The sequence below is a fragment of the Rhinolophus sinicus genome, chromosome 3 (genome assembly GCF_057876585.1).
Source record: "Rhinolophus sinicus isolate RSI-liver-muscle chromosome 3, RSI-T2T, whole genome shotgun sequence".
Taxonomy (NCBI): domain Eukaryota; kingdom Metazoa; phylum Chordata; class Mammalia; order Chiroptera; family Rhinolophidae; genus Rhinolophus; species Rhinolophus sinicus.
Window position 1 is genome coordinate 91308657 of NC_142503.1, and position 22524 is coordinate 91331180.

The 22524-nt window shown below is 48.9% G+C and overlaps 1 protein-coding gene and 1 long non-coding RNA gene across 4 annotated transcripts in view; one reads left to right on the forward strand and one right to left on the reverse strand.

The window, feature by feature from the left end:
* Nucleotides 1-5103: 5103 nt before the first annotated feature.
* On the reverse strand, nucleotides 5104-17491 carry LOC109458774 (uncharacterized). Its single transcript, XR_012494907.2, has 3 exons — nucleotides 16342-17491; nucleotides 12227-14132; nucleotides 5104-12063 (listed from the first exon to the last, which is right to left on the reverse strand). It is a non-coding gene; the product is annotated as an uncharacterized LOC109458774 (long non-coding RNA).
* COL26A1 (collagen type XXVI alpha 1 chain) overlaps nucleotides 15642-22524 on the forward strand; it is a 191655-nt gene continuing 184772 nt past the window's right edge. The window contains exon 1 of one of the 3 annotated variants that reach the window (XM_088796758.1): nucleotides 15642-15966. In XM_088796758.1, coding sequence (XP_088652884.1) covers nucleotides 15809-15966 — 158 coding nt within the window. In that variant the 5' untranslated portion in view covers nucleotides 15642-15808. The remainder of the gene's footprint in view (nucleotides 15967-22524) is intronic. The other 2 variants (XM_074328372.2, XM_019752812.3) reach the window with 2 other exon arrangements.

A 22524-nucleotide genomic window follows, 5' to 3' on the forward strand; every position in this document is an offset into this window, starting at 1 on the left:
GATCAGTACAAATTAGGACCCAGGAAGAAGCTTGATTGGGTTGTGCAGTGCCATCAAATGAACACCAACCAGCTATCGTGTTTCCCCGAAAATAAGACCTAGCTGAACCATCAGCTCTAATGCATCTTTTGGAGCAAAACTTAATATAAGACCCGGTATTATATTATATTATACCTGGTATTATATTTATTATATTATATTATATTATATTATATTATATTATATTATATTATATTATATTACATTACATTATACCCGGTCTTATATAAGACCCGGTCTTATATTAAAATAAGACCGGGTCTTATATTAATTTTTGCTCCAAAAGATGCATTAGAGCTGATGGTCCAGCTAGGTCTTATTTTCGGGGAAATATGGTAAAATCTGCCCAGCAAAGAGCAAACGTGAGGATTAATATTTCAGGAAAGGATTCCTTTAAATGTCCCTCACAAGCTTTTGGCCCATGGCACAGCCATGGTGCCAAGGCTGGAAAGGCTGCTGGGCTGCAGAACGGCAGAGCAGATCATAAACCAAAGGCATGCTTTCTCTTCCATGGATGGCAGGAGAAGCTGCCCAGCACCACAGGATGGATAGACATGAGGTTCCCAGGGAAACGAAGCATCGGGGACCAACATCACATCGCTTCTGTCATCAGCCAGTTATAAGGAAAGGCCGGAGAAGTTTGGCAAGTTCTTATTTGAAAAGAGATCTCTTTGACCCAACTGAAGGCTCTTAAATGGTGAAAGGGATTAATCAAATTGTTTGTGACAAAGACCATGAAAATGAGAATTTAAGTTGAAAATTAGGAGCATGTGAAAACTGAAAGGCACGGTTCTGGCCAAATAACTTGAGGCAATTCTTAACATTCATAAGGGATATGTTATGAAGCCAAGGAGAGGCTGGAAAGCAGGAGACAAATGCTTTGGCCACCAAGTTGTAGTGCATGGGGAACAGGAGACATCGTGGGCATGTGGGGGGAACCATCTGATTGATGGTGATGAAATCCGCTGACATTTGTTGAGCCCTTACTTGGTGCCACACCCGACTTCAAACACTTGGCACATATCAACTCATTTAAAATCCTCAACAACCTAATAGGTAGGTACTATTATCACCTTCATTTCTATTAGAAATGAAGAACCAAGGCACAGGGACTAATCTGTTTGAGGCCATCCAGGATTTGAACGAGGCCAGGACCCAAATCCCCGCACTACCCTGCACTTCCACCTTGATGGTGCCAGCATTACGGTGGAAAGTATGACACTTGGTGGCCTGGAAGAAAGTCTTGATCAGGGAAACAAAGCAGGCTGGTGACAAGACTGTCCCTTTTCAGAGGGAAGCCTCGAAACCCCTTAACAGAGAAGGGTGCACACCGACTTCCTTTTTCTCTTCCGTCTGCTTTCTTTCCTCTTCCCCCTTCTTTCTTCTTAAGAAGAACTTGTTACTACAGACAATTTAAAATATGTACCCATTATCTGTTTCAACAATGATAATACATTTTCAGTCTCATTGTATCTATCACCATCATTTATTTTTTCTGGAGTATTTTAATACAAATCCCAGACATGTCGTTTCACCAGCACATACCTGGGTTTAACAGACAGGGACTTTTCAAACAGCATAACCACCATGTCGTTATCGCACCGAGTAAAGGGAAGAGCAATTCCTTCATATCATCCGATATCCAGTCCGTATTCAAATTTCCCTGATTGTCTTTAAGATGTTTTCACAATTGATTTGTTCAAATCAGGATCCAAACAAAGGCCACACATTGTATCTGGCTGCTATACTCTTAACATCTCTCTTTTTTTTTTAAAAAAAGCTACCTTTTAATTTTGTAATAATGTTAGATTTACAGAAAAGTTACAAAGCTAATGCAGAGTTTCCGTATACCCTTCATTCAGGTTTTCCTAATGTCATTATCTTACACAACGATGGTGCATTTGTCAAAAGTAAGAAATTAACATTGGTACACTGTTATTAACTCAATTTCAGAGGTCATTCAGATTTCATTGGTTTTTCCACCAATGTCCTGTTTCTGTTCCAGGATCTGATCCAGAATACCAACCACAACTGTGCGTTCAGTAAGTCTCTTTTAATCTATAACAATTCACCTTCTTTTTTCCCTTCATGTCCCTGATGTTTGGAGAAACCACGTCACTGGCCCGGAGAATGTCCTGCGTTCAGACTTGGCTGGTTGCGTCCTCCTGATGTTTAACTTGTTCCTCTGTCTCCCGTGTTCCCTACACATTCATGGTTAGATGTGGAGGCTTCATTAGACTGAGGTTCCATTTCACTCTTAGATACAACTTTTTCATGGGCAGTGCTGTGTACTTCCTGTTACATCACATCACGAGGCACGTAATGTCTGGAGGCCCCACTTGCAGTGCTTTTGGAAGGATCTCTTTGAGCCCACATTAAATATTTGCTTTCGTTGGGTTAGTATTCTTTTTGCATTAGACTTTTTTTTTTTTGAGATGTCTCGTGAAGATGTTTGTCTTTTTTTTTTTAAATTTATTATTATTATTTTTTTAAGGAGGGCGCAGCTCACAGTGGCCCTTGCGGGAATCGAACCAGCCACCTTGGTGTTATCAGCACCATGCTCTAACCAACTGAGCTAACCAGCCACCCAGGAAGATGTTCTTCTAATCAACACTTACCAGGGGCAAAATATCAATGCTGGTCATTCTACCCTTAAAATAAACACACTCAAAGTTCTCATCATTATCAATGGTAAGAAGTTTGCAGAATAGGAACCAAGTTGGGCTACCTTTGTCCTGTTCTTCTGAGAGACACTGCAAAGATGGAAGTGCGAGAGGTTGAGCTGTGCCTGGAATGAGAGGTGAAACGGACTTTGTGGCTTTGCTCAGCTCATCTCATGGGAGGTATGACAGAGGGCATAGGATGGTGCAGCAGCCCTGGGACATGGATTAGGACTCTGCTGCGAGTGCCAGGAGCTGGTTGACCTTGGGCAAATTCAGGGCCATTGGGTTTAGCTATGCAGAATGTGTGCTGCATAAATCCAGGGCAAAGCACTCCCATGGATTGCAAAGTGAATGGTAGCCCTTGCAGTTGTGCAGTGTACAACCTACACAAACGTACGTGGCCATCCTGGGAAGTTACACAGTGCTCAGTGGGTCCCAGTTTTATCTTCTATGAACTGGCTGCACCAGTCAGGGTCCTGGCAGGAAACAGAAAGGACCCCACATGGTTCAAATGAAGAGGCTTCAGTGAAGGAGCCTTAGAGAGGTGTGGGCAGGATCAAGGGAGCAAACAAGATATGGGGAAACACTTTGGGACTAATGCTGTTGGGGCTCACTGAGAGCTGGAGCGTGGAAGGGGCCCCTGGCAGCAGCTGGAGCCATGGAAGGACACGGTTCTTGTCAGAGATGCCAGAGACTCGGGTGCTAGAGCCGGGAGGGAGCAGGAAGAAATACCCTAATCTTGCTCTCGCTCTCCTCCTGGCCACCTCTCTTTGGCTGATTCCTCCCATCGTCTGGACCAAATGCAGCCAGATGGGTTCAGGCTCCAGGCTCAGAGCAGGGTAGAGAAGGGTGGGCAGTGGGTCAGCAGGGGTGGGGTGCCAGACGGAGCAAAGCCAGCACTTCAGGGGATCCGGGATTGGATATTAGACTTAAGACCGCTTACAATTCAGGACCGTGGGAAGGCCCCCCTGGGTCCATAGGCACCCACTCAGAATGGAACACCTGTCTTGGCCCTGTGGACACAGAGAGGGACACTGTGGTCCAAGACCATGCCACCAGCTTTCTTCTATGGCAGTACCCCTCTCCACCCCCCATTATGGTTTCTGGCTTCTACTCTTGTCCCTCCTCTGGCTTCCCATGACCCTTAGAATGATCCAGACCTCACCCCCCCCCTTGCCTGCTCCATTCCAGCCACACCAGCCTCATTGCTCTTGAACGTTATCACGTTCTAGCACTTGCTGTACCCTCCGCCTGGAGGGAAGACATGCACTCCTCATATGCACGCCTTCACCACATTAAAGTCTATGCTTCAGTGTCACCTCGTCAGTGTCACCCCAAAGGCCAGCCCCCGCCTCTCCATCCAAAGCAGCGTCCTCCATCCCTCATAACACTTGAAATTAAAAAGTGGACTTCCTACTGTCCTCTTGTTTATTGCCAGAATCCCTGAGCAGGACACAAGTGTCCTGATGTGAGGACCTTGGTCTGTCTTGTTACCAAACACATGGTGGATTCCTTTCCAATGGTTTTACGTGAGGTAGAGAAGTCTCTTCCTCTCCTAACTTATTCTATTCGTTTTGTTAGGGATTTTCTTTCTAACGATTCTCCTGCTGCAAGAAAAAGATCCTTACAGATAAGTGCCTGGCATGTCCTAGGCACTCAATAAAGATTTGTCAAATGAATCAATGAATCGATGATCCTATATGTGTTGGGGGTGGGGCATCAGGGGTAGGGGGGAAGCAGCCAGGGCAGGCCGAGTGGGGCGTAGTCCTGCTGGGTTCCCTCCTGGGCGTCTCGTGATTTCGTCCTCCGTTTGTCTCCAGCAAGGATTTGCCTCCTGAGCCCCACGTCTGTCCCTTCAGTGACTTTCCCGAGAAATCTCCTTGGGTATCCTAGCTGCCCCCCATATTCAACACATCTCCACATGTATTCCTTCCTTCTGTCACCCCTGGCCGCCTGCTCTCCATTCCCAGGCTCAGTTCATGACAGTTCTACAAGTGGGCAGTATATGCAGTGACTAAGGGCCTGACCCTGGGTCCAAATCCTAGCTCTGCCCGTGACCTCTCTGTGCTTTTGTTTTCCCATCTGCAAAATGGAGACAATAACGGCATCTACCTCATTAGATTGTTGGGAGGAGTAAAAGAGCGTGTAGGTAAGGTGCTTGGGACAGTATCTGTATCCAGTCAGCTGGGGCTGTGTGTGCCACCCATTCTCACTGTTAGCATCGCTCTGTTTCCTGGGCAGGGACCCAGAGTCATCCGAGATACCCCTCCCCACTTCGTGTGCCTGCTATTCCAGCACTGCCCAACAGAAACATCATGGACGCTTTGGATGGGATTTTGAATTTTCTAAAAGCCATATTAAGACATTTAAGATAATTAAGGAAAATTAATTTTAATAATTTTATTTGGCCCAATATATTAAAGAAGATCATTTCAACACAGAACCAATGTCGAAGTTACTAATGAGAAATTTTACATTCTTTTAAAAATTTGGAATACCATTTCAAAACCCGATGTGTGTGCTATACTTACAGCACTTCTCTTTTTGGACCAGACACATCTCAAGAGCTCGATGGCCACACGTGCTGATGGCTATGATATGAGACGGTGCAGGTCCAACTGGCAGCATGTTTTGGGGATTCTCTCTAATCTGCTCCCTCAACACTGTGTCCACTGATCTTTCAGTTTCGCTTGTAACATTCCTCTGCAAGAGCTTCTGAACGGACTTTCCCAGCCTGTCAACCTTCCCTGCTCCTGCTTGCTTTACTTCCTGCAGCCCGAGAGACGTTCCTGAAATGTAAACCTGATTACTTCTTGTTGAAGGAAGTCCTGTTTGAACCCCTTCAGTGTGCCCATCCCCTGCGAACGGGACACCTTTGGCCCTAATGATGTGGCCCTGCCGGTCCAGCCAGGTGGCGTCCTCTCCTGTCCTTGCCCATGTCTTCTCTGTGTCATTCCCTAATCAGCTGTTTCCCTCCTGACACTCTCCTCACTTCCTTCCCGGTGAACTCCTAGTCACCTGGAGGACTCAACTCACATGGGTCTCTTCTGAGACACCTGTAACCCAGTCGGTTCCTCTCCTGGCACTTCCTAACCACCCTGTGCATGTTTCTGTCTCAGCAGGTGTTACATGGCTTATACCTTACCTGTAGGTTCCCTTAGCTATCTCCCCAACTCCTTAGGACAGGAACTGTACCTTTCTCGGCCTCTGGGTCCTGGGCACTGAGCCATGTACAATCTCATGTTAGCTCCTGCAATTTCCCAACCCTGTGGCTATGGCTTGCTCTGGGATTTATAACGTGTAAAAGGAAGTGGTGAGAGACGATTTTAGAAAGGTAGTTTGGGACCAGGTAGTGACGGGCTTTGAATGTCTGGCCAAGGAGAGTTCAGACTTCTAAATGTTTTTTTTTTTTTTTTTTTTTTTTTTTTAAAGGAGGGCGCAACTCACAGTGGCCCATGTGGGGATCGAACCAACAACCTTGGTGTTATTAGCACCACGCTCTAACCAACTGAGCTAACTGGCCACCCTAGAGAGTTCAGACTTTTAGACAGCAGGGAGCCACTGCAGGTGTTAGAGGGAGAGCAGCGGGGGCAAGGAATGAGGCCAAGAGGGCATTCTGACCTGAGTGTCAGGCTCAAAATGAGGTCAAATCCAAATCCTTGGCACCCTCTGCAAAGGCCTGGAGGGGAACGACATGATCTGCATTCTAGAATCATCTTTTCTGAAAGCCAGTTAGGGATGGGCTGGAGAGAGGAAGTGAGGAAGAGAACGAACACACCCTGAGCTTCCACAGGCCAGGCCCTTTTCTAACATTATACGTAGGAACGTATGTAGAGATGAGTCTTCCTAGTGACACTTGCAGAAACCATTCTTTCCACCTTATAGAGAGAGAAGGAAACGGAAGTTCAGGGAGGTGAGGAAGTTGCCCAGAGCCACTAAGCTGGGCTGCTGTTGGGCCTGAATGCTTACTGGAGGGCCTGGCAGTGGCAGAAGGAAACCAAGGAGACACTAGGGCAGGACCAGGTTGGCACCGTACCCTGAGCATGACACCCACACCAGAGGGGTAGGTGTGCACTGGACTGTGGGGGCCGCTTCCCCATGGCCCAGTCTCTCTGGGTGGCCCCCTGAGGGCACCCAGACCAGACTGAAAGAGCCTTCGAGAGGAATCAAACAGCTGCATGGGGCTTTGAAACAAAAAGGGTTACTTACTTTGTCCCCCTCCTCCCCATAAGATTTTGATTAAATTGACAGGGTCTTCTGGTCACAATCAACGCCTTAGCTTTAATAATGCCTTGATTTTAAAATCCTTGAAATAATTTTTGGCTCTTTTAGCATGAAAAGATTTTCCCTCAAAGCCTTTAATTCCGCAGTCTTCTATTTTTCCAATCAAAGGAAACGCCACAGGATGTTCGTGGTCTTAATTAATGACTCTCTAATCAGAGTTCCACTCTGACTGCTTTATCTCCCTCTTCCCCCTTTTTTTCTGGTTTCTCAATGAAGGGCTTATCTAGACCTTTTTTCGACATCAAACAGACACTTCATAATAGTAAATTGCAATACGGTTTTATCAAGTGGAACAACCTTTTCATTCTCTTTCTTCTGAGTCTTACTATCAAAGCCACCCCTTCGGGACTATGGCCTGCCTTCCTGTCTGGTTTTCGCAAAACATGCCGTCTGAGAAGCACGGGGAAGGTGTTTTAGATTATGTACAACAAAGACCTCCATGGTGTGAATCCTTATAAGATAATGGTGGGCTGATATTTACAAGGCTCTTCGGAGACTTTTGGTTTGACGATCACACCTGACAATTCGTAAGTGCTGAGCTCAATAGTTTCGGATAGAGACATGAGGAGAGCAGTCACGCTCCCTCTTGGAATGAACGACGAGTTCCTTCTTTGGTCTGGTCGTCTACAGGACCCACCTGACATTTTCATTTGTGGTTCTCTCTTTTTCTTTGTCACACACCAAGAAATAACAAGTAAAAATTCTGTCACTCGGAGCCCAAAATGTTCATGGATGTCCTCCAGATGCCAGCCCTCAGAGGGCGGTTTGGCCCTGGCTCTCCACTTCCTGGGGGTTTGGGAGAATGATTTACTGATTTACTCAGATACAAGCTCATGTTTATTAAGCTGTGTGAGCTTCAGGCCCAGGGAGATAGAGATGAATGGGGAGATACCTTTGGTCTTGGTGTGTGTGACGTGTTGTGGGGGAGATGGCAAACATGTTAAGAAGTAAGCATGGCAAGGGGAGGTGGGTGTGGCATAGAAGGTTGTGGAAAGATCTCTGGGAGCACAGAATGGGCATCAGTTCTGTTGGAGGGGTTGGTGAAGAGCTGAATCCTGAAGAAGGCTCTCCAAGAGGAGACAGAGTGAGGGTGGAAGAGCGTCTTAGTCTGTTCTGGCTGCTGTAACAGAACACCGCAGACCAGGGGGCTTATAAACAACAGACATTTATCTCTCACAGTTCTGGAGGCTGAGAAGTCCAAGATCAAGGCTCTGTCAGATTTGGTGTCTGGTGAGAACCTGCTTCCTGGTTCATAGGCTGCCGTCTCCCTGTTGTATCTTCATGGTGGAAGGGGCAGGGAGTTCTGTGGGGCCTCTTTTAGAAGAGTGCTAATCCATTCGTGAGGGCCCCACCCTCATGCCCTAATCAACTCCCATAGGTCCCACCTCCAAATACTAACACATTGGGGCTTAGGATGTCCACATAGGAATTTGGGGGTTGGACAGAAACATTCAATCTCTAGCACAGGGCATCCCAGATAGAAGGAGCGGTCTGTCCAGTCATGACAATGGAAAGGATCTTGGCCTGTTGAGGGAATGCAAGTGTTGTTCTGTGGCTGGAGCATAGGGAGGGCGTGTGTGGAAGTGGGGGATGACAGAGGAGTGGGAGGGGCATGACAGGCAGGCAAAGCAGACCAGAAACAGGTGGCAGAGAACTGAAGTATCCAGTCAAGGAGGTGAGGTTGGGGAGCCAGCAGAGGTCTGTTTCTAAAAGCAAAGGGATCACACAGTTTTGGAAGGAGCTTTCTGGCGGTCATGCAGAAGAAAGGGCAGAGAGGGTGACAGGAGGCCAGGGTACCTCTTGGGGAGTTATTCTAAAAGCCTATAGAGGGCCTGATGAAAGCCAGGTGAAACAAGGGCTTTGGCCAAGGTTGGGAGAGCTCGCAAGGGTGGGAGCGTACAGGGAAAGGATCTAAGAGTGGGCTAGACTGGACTGGACCTGGAGACCCTGACAGATATGGGGCAGAGGAGCTGGATTTCAGTCTGGGTGGTGGGTGCCTGCTGGAGAGACCCAGGTGGTGTGGAAGTTGGCTCACAGGCTGTAGCTGTCCTGCTTGTCTCTGCAGGGCGCTAGTGGGCGCTGACATCCAGCCTGGGCTCTGTGGACAGAGACTGATGGGGGCTGTGTCCACCTAGAAAACGGGACACTTTCCCTAATTTGCACAAGTGTGGGCAGGCAGTGACCCGAGAGTGGGGTTCAGCTCCTCACCTGCTGAGTGTGAAGGAAGAGGAGGATGCAGAGTCCAAGGGTGGCTCACGGCAGCAGCCTAGGGTGCTAGGAGGACGGGGCTTTCAGAGCAATAGGACGGCAGCAGCAGTGAGACCCTGAGGTGAGAGTTCGGGTCTGGGGCTGGCGCCCTGTGGTGTTTGGCATTGGCACACACTTCTGATTTTGCTCTCTGCATCTGTAATCCCCGCCCCATTCAGCCCTCTGACCTTGGCTTCCTGATGCCACCTCAGCCTGAGCATAGTCCCCAAGGTCCCATAAACAACTACGCCTCATGGTTTTCTCACGAGCCCTGGACTTTCAGGGCTATAGGTGAGGATGGAATCCTGCAGTCTGGTGGGAGGAGAAAGAGACAGACCGCATCACCACACAGAGCCCTCACCCACCTGGAGCTGCCTCTGGTAAAGGGCCTCGCTCCAGCTGTTATTTGTGCCTGCAGGTACGTGCATGTGCCTGGTGTGTGCAGGTGTGTTGGGCTGGGCATGCACTGTCTGCTCCACCCCAGCCCTTTCAGCACTTGATCCTGCTTTTGCCCCTTTGCCCTGCTCCTACGGGGGCACCACCAGGCCCGCAGCCTCCACTCGCTCCTCTGCGCTGCTAACTTTGGACTATATGGCATGGAGGACAGTATCTCTTTATTTGTACACCTCCTAAAGATCCTGTAAGTCCCACTGAAGGCAGAAATGACGTCTAACCAGGGAGGGCACCCCCAGGGCCTAGCACAGAGCCTCACCTGTGCAGTTGGGTTTTTCATGGATGAAGGTTTGCTCAGTGAGAAGGAAGGACACAGCTGGGAAAGTGAAAGAGAGGAATACGACCTAGGTCCTGCAAAAATGCAGATGGACAGGCATCAAAAGGTCAAACCTTGGCCTACTGAGGTCATTTTCTAACAGCTTCTGTGGGGCGAAAGTCCCTTTTGCACCAAGCCACAAAACCATACCTATGTCCTTAGTGTATAAGTCAGGAAAGGCTGGGTGATGCTGCAATGGCAACTGACATCTCAGTGGCTGAACAAAATAAAAGATGTCCAATGCTAGTTAGAGGGTGGGTGGGTGGGAGGGAGTGTCTTCTGCACTCAGAGATCCAGGCTGACAAGGGCCAAGCCCAGGGAACATTCTCTGTGACAGGGACAGACAGGGCTTGGGAAACCCATACTCCCTCTTCTCTCTTTGACCCAGGTCCCTTCTGCTCATAGCCATTGGCTAGAGCTAGTCACGTGGCCCTGCCTAGCTGCGAGGGAGGCTGCCAAGGGAGATCGTCTCTGTGCCCAGAGAGGACAGGGAATCCAGATGTTGGTGAGCACTAGTGAAACCTACTATACTTATTCATGCCTATTGGGGGAGATTCTACAGTTGCTCAGAACCCTTTCTTGACTTTAGGATCTAGAATCACAGTCTGAGGGCCATAGGTAGTGCATTCTGTTTTATTTCAATGTTTCTACAAGGTGTTACCCCTCTCTCTGCCTGGATCCCTCTTGTGACGAGAAGCTCAAGTCTCGCCCCCCATCCCCCCACCTCCCCAGCAAAATCCAGCTGTGGACAACCTGTTACAAATTTCTTCCTTATATTCAGCTGACATCTTTCATCCATTGGCGTCCAATTCATCCTTGGGGCTCAGACAACAAATTTAATTTTTTCCCCTGCATGGCTTGAAAGAGCTGTATCACTTCCCTCTAATCCTTTCTCCTCTAAGGCCAACATCCCTTTTGTAACCCAGCCCCTACCTGTCCTGGCGACTTCCCTCTTCATTTACTGTTGGCTTGTTTTACCGTCAGCTCTCAAGTGCAGAACTGCTGAAGGGCAGTGGAGGGGTGTGGAGAGCCGGGCAGGTCCTCCACCCCAGGCCCTCAGCTTGGGGCTCTTTTGTACAAGACATCCTGATGTGATTCATTGTGTTTGAACCTCCTGCCACCTTCATGCCTGTGTCAGGGTAAAGCTTTAGTCCCCTGCAATGGACTGAATGTTTGTGTCTCCCCAAATGCCTGTGTTGAGATCCTAACCCCCAATGTGGTACATGGTGGTAGGTCCTTTGGTTATGAGGTGAAGCCCTCCTGAATGTGATTAGCATTGCTATTAAAAGCACTCCTGAGAGCTCTCTCACCCCTTCCACCCTGTAAGGACACAGTGAAAAGACAGCTGTCTATGAACTGGGAAGCAGGCTCTCACCTGACACTGAATCTGCCAGCACCTTGATCTTGGACTTCCAGGTTCCAGAATTGAGAAATAAATTTGTTTTTTCTAAGGCCTCCCCCACCCCTCGCCCACTCTATGGTATTCTGTTATAACAGCCTGAACAGACTAAGACATCCCCTTTTTCATGTATCACCAAGTAATCTCATTAAGCTCCTAGGGAGGCATTTGTTTAGCTGTGGCTACATTAGCCAGCAGTCAAACTTCTTATCGCTATATTTGCGTTGGGCTTTCAGTGTTGGCAATTGGGCAGACTCCATATTTTTTAATGTTCTTTTAGGTTTTGCTTTCAATAGATTTTTTTTTTGCCCTTCAAACGTCTGGTTAAGATCATGGGCTATTTTGTGGTAGCCATCTATTTTGCTGTCTTCTGAATGCCTGTTCCACTGCCAATGTTTGGGCAAACAGGGTAGGCTTACACTTGTAGGTATGCTGAGCAAAGAAGCGTTCCTTTTATAGGGCGTGGGTGGAATTTGGGGGGTGTCCGGGTAAAGAAGAAAATTCAGGGTGGGCATCTTCCAAAATACCCATGTTCTGCTCATATTTTGCCCCAGCCAAGCACAGAATGTTTGGAGCAAAACAAAGAAGCCCTTCTGGTGTGACCGACCTGCTACGTTGAGTCAACTCCAGTCCATTTCTGTGCGGTCCTGGGATTGGAACAGCTGGGAACATAGAGAAATCAGTATGAAAACCACTCTGTTCCTACATTGCCTCCCTGAACTTCTGGGAGAACTGCAGAATCCATGTCCTATAGGGCAATTGGGGGAGGGGGTTTCTGTTTTAGATTAACAGGAGGATTTATCATGCCAGAAGGTCAATATTTACCTTGGCTCCAGCTTGATGAGTATTTACTTCTCCGTTCAGTGGCTCTCTCTGCTGACTTCAGCAGAAGTGAAGATCTGCTTTTTGTCTGCTGAGGAGGATGCTGACTGATATTTTCTTATCAGAAAGGCCTGGAAACATAGTTGCGGAGGAGCCCACTTCTCTGGTGGTGGTGGGGGGTGGGTTTGTCTCCCTCCACCAAGAAATCTGATCCCTCTTTGTACAAACAACCCCGTTTCTAAGGTGCTTCTGAACTTACAGAATGGGAAGAGCACAGGATCCCAGACAAATCACTTCTCTCCTCTTCTCTGAAAAATCAGGATTATTAGAATGCCTGCCTGTCCGTGTCAGTGTTGTGGGAACGGTTATGGAAATAAGGGCTCAGTGAAGGCCCCTCCAATCCTTACTTGTCCAGTTTCGATTTTATCGAGGTTCTGGGGGTTATGTGATCACCAAAGGTAACCAAGGAAGTGAGGAGGAAGGTGCCAGCTCTACCACTGGGGCCCCAACTCCAAATCTTTAATGCTTGATTTTTCCAGCTCCTGGGAACAGTGGCTTCTGCATCTACTGAGGTTTTAACATGTATTTAGGGAGCGACGCGGGCACAGTTCTGAAAACTAGAGACAAGCACTTGTGTGGAAAGCTGATCAGAGGCCAAGCAGGGATGCTAACATTTAAAAATGCACTAGACTTCCCGAGGGCACTGCCATGTCCTTTATTTTAAACTTTCTCACTTTTGCCACCCACAAATGTGTTTTATATTTAAAAGTAACATAAATTGCACATTCCACTTTATAATGTTCCCGTTTAGTATTTGTTTCAAAATGAAGTTTTGTTATAAATTGTTGACCATGGAGTAAGATGTATCAGGTTAGTCCCCAGGCTCCACATCTTCGGAGAAAGCTCCGAGCATTCCCAGGTGAGTCTGCTGGCCTGCCCCACCCTGGGGGCTTGAAAAGGGTGGTGGTCTTCAATTTTATCCCTCACCAAAGTCTTGCAAGCGATAATAATTAAGCTTATTGGGCATTATATTGTGTCAGGCGCACCATTCCAAGTTATATGAATAATTCATTGAATTCTTTTAGAAAATCCATACTGTTATTATTATGATTTTACAGATGAGGATGCTCAGAGAGGTTAGGTAACTTGTCCCAGGTCACACAGTTGGTACTTGTTAGAGTTGGACTCTACTAACTGGTGTTCTCTGGGGGGAGTTTACAGGGTGATACCACAGAATCCTTCTCCAATCTTCTTGGATCCCATGGCCCCATCGAGGGGTGCTACAGCTGAAAATCTTGCCTAAAAGAGTGGTGACTTAATAAGGTTGGGTATAACCACAGCTGCCTTGGAGACAGGAGGGAGGATGAAGGGAAAAATGAATTACATGTGGCCGGAGCTGGAAAGGTATTCAGAGACAAGCAAATCCATTCTTTATTGTTTAATCCAGGTCGCCTAGCAAGTTAGTGGGGGAGCCAGGAGCTGACCTGGGGCTTCTGGGTCTGAGTGGTGTGGGTGATATCACATTTCTTGATTTTATGCATCTTTGTCCTTTTATCCCTCACCATCTAAATGGAACCTCCTTGTTTTGCAGATGATTTGTCCATACTGCCTACTATCTTTTGAAGAAAAACGGCCATTTTAATGCCTTCCAAAAGAATAGTATAAGCACTTTGAGGATGAGAACCTTGTTATTTGCTTCTCTAACAGCCTTCACTGCACCCGGCGCGATGCTGGACACACGGAAATATCCCAGTCAACATTCATGGGGCCAGAATGAACTTATTGTCCTTGTGTGAAGAGGAGGACCAAACTGGACAACGGCTTTTGTCCTAAAAGAATCTTGTGCTGTATGGAGTAGAGTTATCCCTTCCTCTTCTTGGTCCCTCTGGCTTGGGTGCAGCCCACGGCCCTGGAAAAAGGAGTTTAAGGTAAAAATAAAATTCTTCCTGTAATGCCTGCAGCATGAAGGCAATTCACAGCCACACAGAATTTTCTGGTCTTTCAGATCTCATTATGCAAGTAAAGGAGGGAAAGGAGGAAGACAGAATGCTTACAAATTCCCGGGGCTATGTGTGACCTCATCATTTATTGTATGTTAGCCAACTGCCCAAGGAGCACAGTTCAGATTCCTTTTGGGGGAGGCACTGAAAAATCCCCTGATAACCCAAATTCTCCAGATCTTTTAGGCCTTGGGAGAGGGATGGAGGACCAGATGAAGGAAGTGGTCCTAGGTCCAAGTTATGTTTCCAATTAGAGAAATTCTGAGATGGACTCTATTTATCCAGATTCCTAGATGGAGACTCTGGTCTTGGGAAGTGTGGAAGTTCCATTTAACAGGGCCCGGCAGGATTTGAGGGAATTGAGTGGATAAGGATGGGTAGTTTGGGGAGAGGGTGAAGTGGGTTGGATATATCTTGGGATGTGTATTCCAAAGGTACCTAAGGGATATGTACATATTGGGATGTGCAAACAAGAGGGCAAAAGCCACAGGAGTGCTGTAGTCCTTCAAGCACTTCCATACTGAAAGGGCTTTCCAGTCCTACAGGCATTTTACAGACCGCAAGCTCCCCACTGTCAGCAGGGCAGAGCCATCCTCAGGCCTCTGCCAGCCTCTAGGATGCTTTTGGGAGAATTTGAAGGACTCCCAGCTTGGGGAGTGAGACACGTGATGGATTTCAGGTCACACCTGTCCCTTAGGTGGGATACACTGTGTTGGGGATCCTGCAGCCCAGAAAAGACCTACTTGGGGGCAGGCTGGCCATGCGCTCATGTATGATCTGGGATTCAGCCTTTTCACCTGTAAAAGGTGAAACTGAATTACATCTCCCCCAGTTCCTTTCCAGATTGGATGCCTCATGCATCCGTGATTCTAGGGACAACTTCTCACCCAAATTGAGAGCTTCCCTCATTTCCAGCTACTTCTCACCTTGGAGACACAGCTGGAGAGGTAAGGGTTGGAGGTGAAAGGGGGAAAGGATTCTGGGGAAGCCTGGGTGTGCAATGGTTTGGTCCAAAGAACCCTGGACAAGGAACACGTATTTTTCTGGCTTAACTTTTTTGAGCCTCAGTTTCCATCTCTGAAAAATGGGAATGGTACAGCCTAATAGAGAGAGCAATGTTGGTATTAAACAATTTTGCCAGGTGAAATTGCCAGGTACAGAGTGGGTGCTCTATAAGCGTTTGAAGACCCGAAGAGAGTTTGGTTGGAAAGGTTCTAAAGATTGTATGTGCGGGCACCCAGGCGCAAGATCTGGTTTGCAGGACATGCCGCTTCTAGGACCCCCAGAGGAACTCAAACTCCAGCTCTGCGGCCACTGACGCCTCCTCGGCCCCGGACCGCCGAGGGTTAATGAGAAAGCCCCACGCCCCCTTTGACGGCACAGAGCCCACCTCGCAGAATTTGAAAAGGCAGCCTTGGAGAGGCGTGGGCGCCCCCCAGACACTTCCAGCTCGGACCCGGGCTCTGCTCGCTCGCCGGCTCGCTTGCTCTGCTCCGGGCGGGGCCGCGGGTTCGGTCCGGCCGCCGGTGCGCTCCCGACTGTCCTCCCGCCCGGGACTCCGGGCCCCCACGGGCGGCCGCGCAAGATGAAGCTGGCTCTCCTCTTGCCCTGGGCGTGCTGCTGCCTCTGCGGGTCGGCGCTGGCCACCGGCTTCCTCTACCCCTTCCCGGCCGCAGCCCTGCAGCAGCACGGCTACCCCGAGCCGGGCGCCGGCTCCCCCGGCAGCGGCTACGGGGGCCGCCGGTGAGTAGCGAGCGGCGGTGGGGCCTGGGGGCGCCGGGCGGTCGAGGACTGGGGGCTGGGGACGCAGAGTGGTCCGGGGCTGGAGACAAGGACATTGGGGGGCTGGGGGCGCGGGGCTGGGGACACTAGGGTGGTCGGGGGTTGGGGACGAGGACAGTGGGGGCTGGGGGACCCGGGCGGAGGGCCTGAAGGTGCGGGGCCCACCCTCTCTCCTCTTTTCCTTGCTCTCACAACCTTCGCCCCTTCAGCTCCCGGCTACTAGTGGAGGTGGCGGAAACCTGCGGCAGGGGCGCGGAGCAGGCAACCGTGGCTGGCTGGGGTTGGGTGGCTCAGTCCCTGGACGTTCCCCGGCTCACATGGCTCCGCCGCGCTTACCTGCGCGGCCGCGGCTTTGTGTCGGGCAGCAGGTTCCGGGGTTGCCAAGGCCGTGCGTCCAGGTCCCCCGCCCCTCTTGCCTGCTGCCCAGGGACACCGGAAGGGCGATTCTGTCCGGTGTTTGGGGCTGGGACCTCGGAGGAGCCTCCGCTGCGGCTCCCCAGCCTCCTGGGGACGTAGAACCGGCTCTGATCCGATGGTTCCGCGGTGGGTTTAGGAAGAAGCCGGGTCCCTGAGCTCGCGGTCCCGGGACCCACGGCTGCCTCCTTTTTCGCCGGCAGGTGGCGCCCTGGTCACCGCTGCGACGGTTAGGGCAGCATCTCCTCACCCGGCTGTTGAATTCCCCCAGAAAACGCGTTAGCACGCAAGTAAAAGTTGCCAAATGCCTCATTTGCGCAACTCGCTCGAATTTGGCTTTTCCCCATTTAATAGTAATTACGACTCACACGGCTGTAATAGGTCGCTAGAACACACACCATGCATTCATACGGTCCGTCTCTTTTGATCCTAAAACCACTCCAGGATTAGCTATTCGAGTGTTATCTTCCCTTTAATTGAGGAAACTGAGGCCCAGAGAGAGAGAGAGAGAGAGGTCCTCAATTCGGTGGCAACTCAGGACTCGACCTCCTGAATTCTTTCTCCAAATCCTGTAATTTCTACGGGACCACTCCGCTTGTGGAAGAAGGCAAGAGACCCCAGTTCTTTTCTCCTATTTACCAAACCCGGGAGTGCAACCAAGATGAATTCTGGCAATATCTTATAGGAAGGAGACAGGGATATTTTGTGCTGGGAAGAACGTACATTTAATGGCTGGATAAGGCGAGACTCAGAAAAGCTTATAAAAGTGCTCTGGAAAACTGCATGCAATTTTATGTCCCTCATTCTGTTTGGAAATACTTACCCAAAGCTTCTATTAGTATTATTCTCCAAGCACCCACAGTAGTGTGGCCTCTGCACACTTCCATATGAGAATAGTCTGAAAAATAAGCTTTTCAAGTTGCAGAATGATATGTGTAGCATGATCTCATTTATGAAAAAAAAATTCTGATCTATGTCTAGGTATATAAGTGCCTGGAAAGAAAACATAGGAAACCGTTTTCATGGCTTCCTATATAGAGAGACCTTGGGCTGAAGTGGGGGGAGGGGAGAGAATAAAAGAGAATGTCATTTTTTAAATCTCTGTCTGCTTGTATCTTGTTTGCATGTTTTAAAGGAGCGTATATTCATGCATTATTTTTGTAATTAAAAAGTGTAGGGGGGTGGGGAAAGGCTCCTGCAGCCTGGAATATTAACTCTGAGAGGACCAAGAGGTGAAGCCATGAAGGGAGTGAGTGGATGAGGATGGGGGTCTGGTGTTTGGTGGGCTGGAACTTGGGGACCTCTGCAGAAACTTGGAAGGGATCCTTTTAGCACAAATAAAAAGAGGCCCAAACAAATGTGGTCATCTTCCAGAACTCTTTCCATCAAGATGGGAGCAGAGAGAAGGTATAATTAGGTTCAGGAAGGATCTGGATGAATCTGTGGAAAATGGATTCCCAAATCGGATACCGGGAAGTGTTAAGAAGGTGTGGGGCAGGTTCCAGGAGCTTGAGACTGACGCTCCAGAGTGAAACAGCCCTTCCACGCAAAGCCCAGCGTGGGATTGCGGGTTTGAGCTGGCCTGGTTGCACATGTGCCTGTGTCTTAGGAGCTGTCAGTCACAGGTGGCCCGTGTCCTTGAAATTCAAGAGCGAGAAGCAGAGGACTTGGGGACAGCATTTGGCATGATGCCCTTCACAGCTTTGGCTCTGTCCGTGTGTTTATAGTGGCTTGGTCTCAGATGACGGGCAAAGTGACAGAGCTGTTTTTGACAAATAGTCTTCCCTTATTTTATGGTATTGTTCCTGTTGGCATCTGATTTTTGGATGTGGTTTGTGTTCTCCCTTCTGTATGTGTGTGTGTGTGTGTGTGTGTGTGTGTGTGTGTGTACTTGTGTGCTTGCCTGTCCCCACCCTCCTGGGCCAGGCAACGTGTGCTGGGGGCATCTTGCCTTACCCAGGGGTGCTCGGCTCTGGTCATCTCTGTCAGAAGCCCAGGGTGGACCCCATAGTTTAAGCTATTTTGGCAAAAAGAAGAGAACCCCAATACCTCAGAGGGCTGTTTCCAGTAGAATCTTGCAGCCCTGTGTATGGGCCACTAATGGTTTTTGCCAGCCACACAGCTGTTCAGATGCCAAATAAAAGATGAAGGGAAATGCAACATTAATTGACTGGAGGACTGCACTAAGGACCCAACACCCCAACTTCCAGCCCCAGTTCTTCCATTCTACTCTAGTAAGTTTGTGACACTCTGTAAAGTATGCAAATCTCACTCACCTCCTTCCCTCCCTCCCTCCCTCCTTCCCTCCCTCCCTCCCTCCCTTCTTCCTTTCCTCCCTCCTTCCCTCTTTCCTTCCCTCCCTTCCTCCCTCCCACAGATGTGTATCAGGGGTCTTGTCTGTTGTCTCTTCCTCACCTCTGTATTCAACCCAAAAGGGGCTAAAACAGCAGCTGGTGATCAGAGCTCAGGGCACAATGAATGAGACCGGAGAAGGGCCTGTACCCATCCTCAACTGGAGGGGGGAGAAGTTTTAACCTGGATAAAAATATAAAGTTTTAATACTGTGTTTCCCTGAAAATAAGACCTAGCCGGACAATCAGCTCTAATGCATCTTTTGGAGCAAAAATTAATATAAGACCCAGTTTTATTTTACTATAATATAAGACTGGGTCTTATATAATATAATACAATATAAGACCGGGTATAATATAATATAATACCAAATATAATATGATACTGAATATAATATAATACCGGTCTTATATCAATTTTTTTTTTGCTTCAAAAGACGCATTAGAGCTGATTGTCTGGCTAGGTCTTATTTTGGGGGAAACATGGTGGCTAGGTAGCCACATGCTGCTGAACAAATTACTTAAATTATCTGTGTTTTGGAGCAAAAACTATAGTAAAATAATTATTTTACTATAATAATTTTATAATAAAATAATTATAGTAAAATAAGACCGGGTCTTATATAACATAATATAACATAATACCGGGTCTTATATTAATTTTTGCTTCAAAAGACGCATTAGAGCTGATTGTTCAGCTAGGTCTTATTTTCGGGGAAACACGGTATTAGTTACTGGAGTGAGAGTGTTCTTCTGACTAAGAGAAACCAGAAGAGCTGTGGGATCTGCTGGGTCTCAGCAGAAGAGGGAATGAATATATCCAGAGAGTGGGTCCATAGACCAGGGGACAAAGAACAGCGTTCCTTTTTGCTTCTTTCCTGAAGAATGGTGCTCATTCCACAAAACACTTACTCCTGTACATGGTCTGAGGCCCAAGGACAAATGGAAGCCACATACCATAGGGCTAAATATCTACAGGCTGTGAATTAAGCTACCGATGTTTAAATAAGTAGGTTCTGTCCTCCAACCTTGATGAGTTCAAATGAGGAATTCTTAGATGCCTTAGCATTCTGGACTGGAAGATGGCGGCAAGGGGAGGTGCTGGCCCGGGCCCATTGTCTACCCTGGATCCCCCTGCACTGTGAAGGGCCTTATGCACAGGCTATGCACCACCAACCTGCACGTCCAGGCTTAGTCCACGCCGTTGGCCTAGGAGTGGGCACACTGGCTGTGGGGGTCTGCCCTGGCAGGATGGCCTGGGAGAAATGGCCCTGGAATTAGGCTCAGGGCCATTTGGGCAGGGAACCTGGGTCCCCAGACCCAGTGTAGAAGGGGGCAGGAGCCTGGGTGGCTACTTTCTCTTGGGCCCGCAGACTCGTCATCTCACGGGAGGGGCACAGCTAGAGGAGGCCAGAGCAGGGTCCTCTCAAGTGAAGGGCCCCAGGGTAGGGCCTCCCTGTGGGTCTAAAGGCCACTGCTCCCCTCACCGCAATGGGGTGGGGACTCTGGCGCTGCCCTAATTCATAATATGGACTTGTACATGTTCTTTAACTTCCCTGAGCCTGTTTCCGGGTCTGCATGCTGAGTACCCCATGGAGACCAGGATTTGGGGTGTGAGGCTCGCTGGTGTGTGAGGAGTGGAGAGCAGAAAGGGATGCACAGATGCTGGGTTTGCAAAATGCAGATCTGACCTCATGCTTCCTAGCCCTCACCTTTCGGCTGTGATCAGGAGAATCCAAGCTGCTTCTCCAGCTCACACGGCCGCCCTCTGGCGCCCCCTGGAGGCCACTCCTTACTCTCCAGCCCAGCTGACCGGTTGCTCCTGCAGGTCATCCAGCTGTGCAGGTGCTCTCATGCCCCGTCACACCTTTCATGATGCTGATACCAATGAATAGCAGTTTCTCCTAAATCCTCTCCCAGTGAGGGCCTGTTCCATCCTTGTCCTTTACTTGCGTGAACCTGTCATTCTCACCATATCCCTCAGGTCTGCCCACCACCTCCCGACCCCTCCCTCATTCTGCCATTATTTTGGGTGCCTAGGTGTTCAGGTGTGTGGCTAACCACTGTCCAGTGTCACACTTCTAGGCCTCTCCTTCCCTTTCCCTCCACATCAGACACTTTCCTTGGCCTCCTCCTGGCTCTTGGTCCCCTGCAGGAACCTCATACCTGAGTATCTCAATATCATAAACTCTGAACTCAAGACTTTTTGCCCCCATCTCTCTCTCACTCACGTGGCTGATCCTCTGCTCACTCCATCTTCTCGTGGTCTGTCAGCCTATCTTGTCTTCATGGCCTTTCCAATCCTGTCTGGATCTTGCTGATACCCTCAACTTCCGGTCCCCTTGATCTTCTCTCCCAGGTGCATAGAAAGGCCCCCCAGAGGACCGTCCAGCTTTCTGCGGAGGGTCAGGAGTGCCATCAGTCTGTTTTAGCAAAGCCATTGCTCATCGGCAGTGCCAACCTAGCTGCTGTCTAATGGGACCTGTTTTAGTTTTATAATGATCTGTCTTCCTTCTCCACACTGCTGCCCGATGGACCTTTCTCAGCTGCCATAGAGCCTCTCCCCTGGTTAAAATCCTTTGATGGTCCACTGTCTCCTACATCAGCTTGACAGAGAGGTTTCAACTCTTAGGTCAACTCTCACCAATTGATAGTAGCTGCCTGGGCTAAGTGAGAAGGCTGCTGGATGACTGAGTGACGGCCCTGTGAGCGGGGGGCAGGAAAGTGGAGGCAAATGCAATGTATTTGCAGCTCCAGCCTTCATGATAAAAACCCACCCTTTCCAGCACTATATATAAAGGTTGCCTTTTTTTTTTTTTTTTTTTTAAGATTTTATTGGGGAAGGGGAACAGGACTTTATTGAGGAACAGTGTGTACTTCCAGGACTTTTTTTTTTCTCCAAGTCAAGTTGTTGTCCTTTCAGTCTTAGTTGCGGGGGGGGCGCAGCCCACCATCCCTTGTGGGAGTTGAACCGGCAACCTTGTGGTTGCGAGGACATGCTCCAACCAACTGAGCCATGCGGGAGCTCAGCGGCAGCTCAGCTCAAGGTGCCGTGTTCAAGCTTAGTTGTAGGAGACAGAGCCCACCATCCCTTGCGGGACTACCGGCAAACTTGTGGTTGAGAGCCCACTGGCCCATGTGGGAATCGAACCGGCAGCCTTCGGAATTAGGAGCACGGAGTTCCAACCGCCTGAGCCACCGGGCCGGCCCAAAGGTTGCCTTTTTAAAGCCCATCCTAATATAGCTATGCGGTATTAGTTATTTCTCTTACGCCTCTGTTTCTTTGCATATGCTGTTTGATTTTCTTGGAATGCCTTCCCCTGCTGAGCTAGATACCCTCCTGTGAGCACCTGAAACAGTCTGCTTACCTCTATCTCAAGGTTTCTCCTTGAGTGCCCTTGACATGGTAGACTGGATAGTCCTTTGCTGTGGGGCCGTCCTGTGCATTGCAGAATGTTTAGCAGCTGCCCTGGCCTCTACCCACTAAAGGCCAGTAGCACAGCCTCCACCTCACAACTGTGACAACCAGAAATGTCCCCAGATACTGCCAGATGTCCCCTGAAGGGCAAAATTGCACCCAGTTAAGAACCACTATTCTCTCTGAAGCTGAACATTCTGATTTGTGGGACATTTAAAAAAAATACTGTATTTAAATTTTTTTCAATAGAAACTTTCAAGCCTACACACAAGTGGATGGACCCTCTCTGAGATGTGCCAACCATTACATTTTGCCACACTTATTTCACCTTCCCTC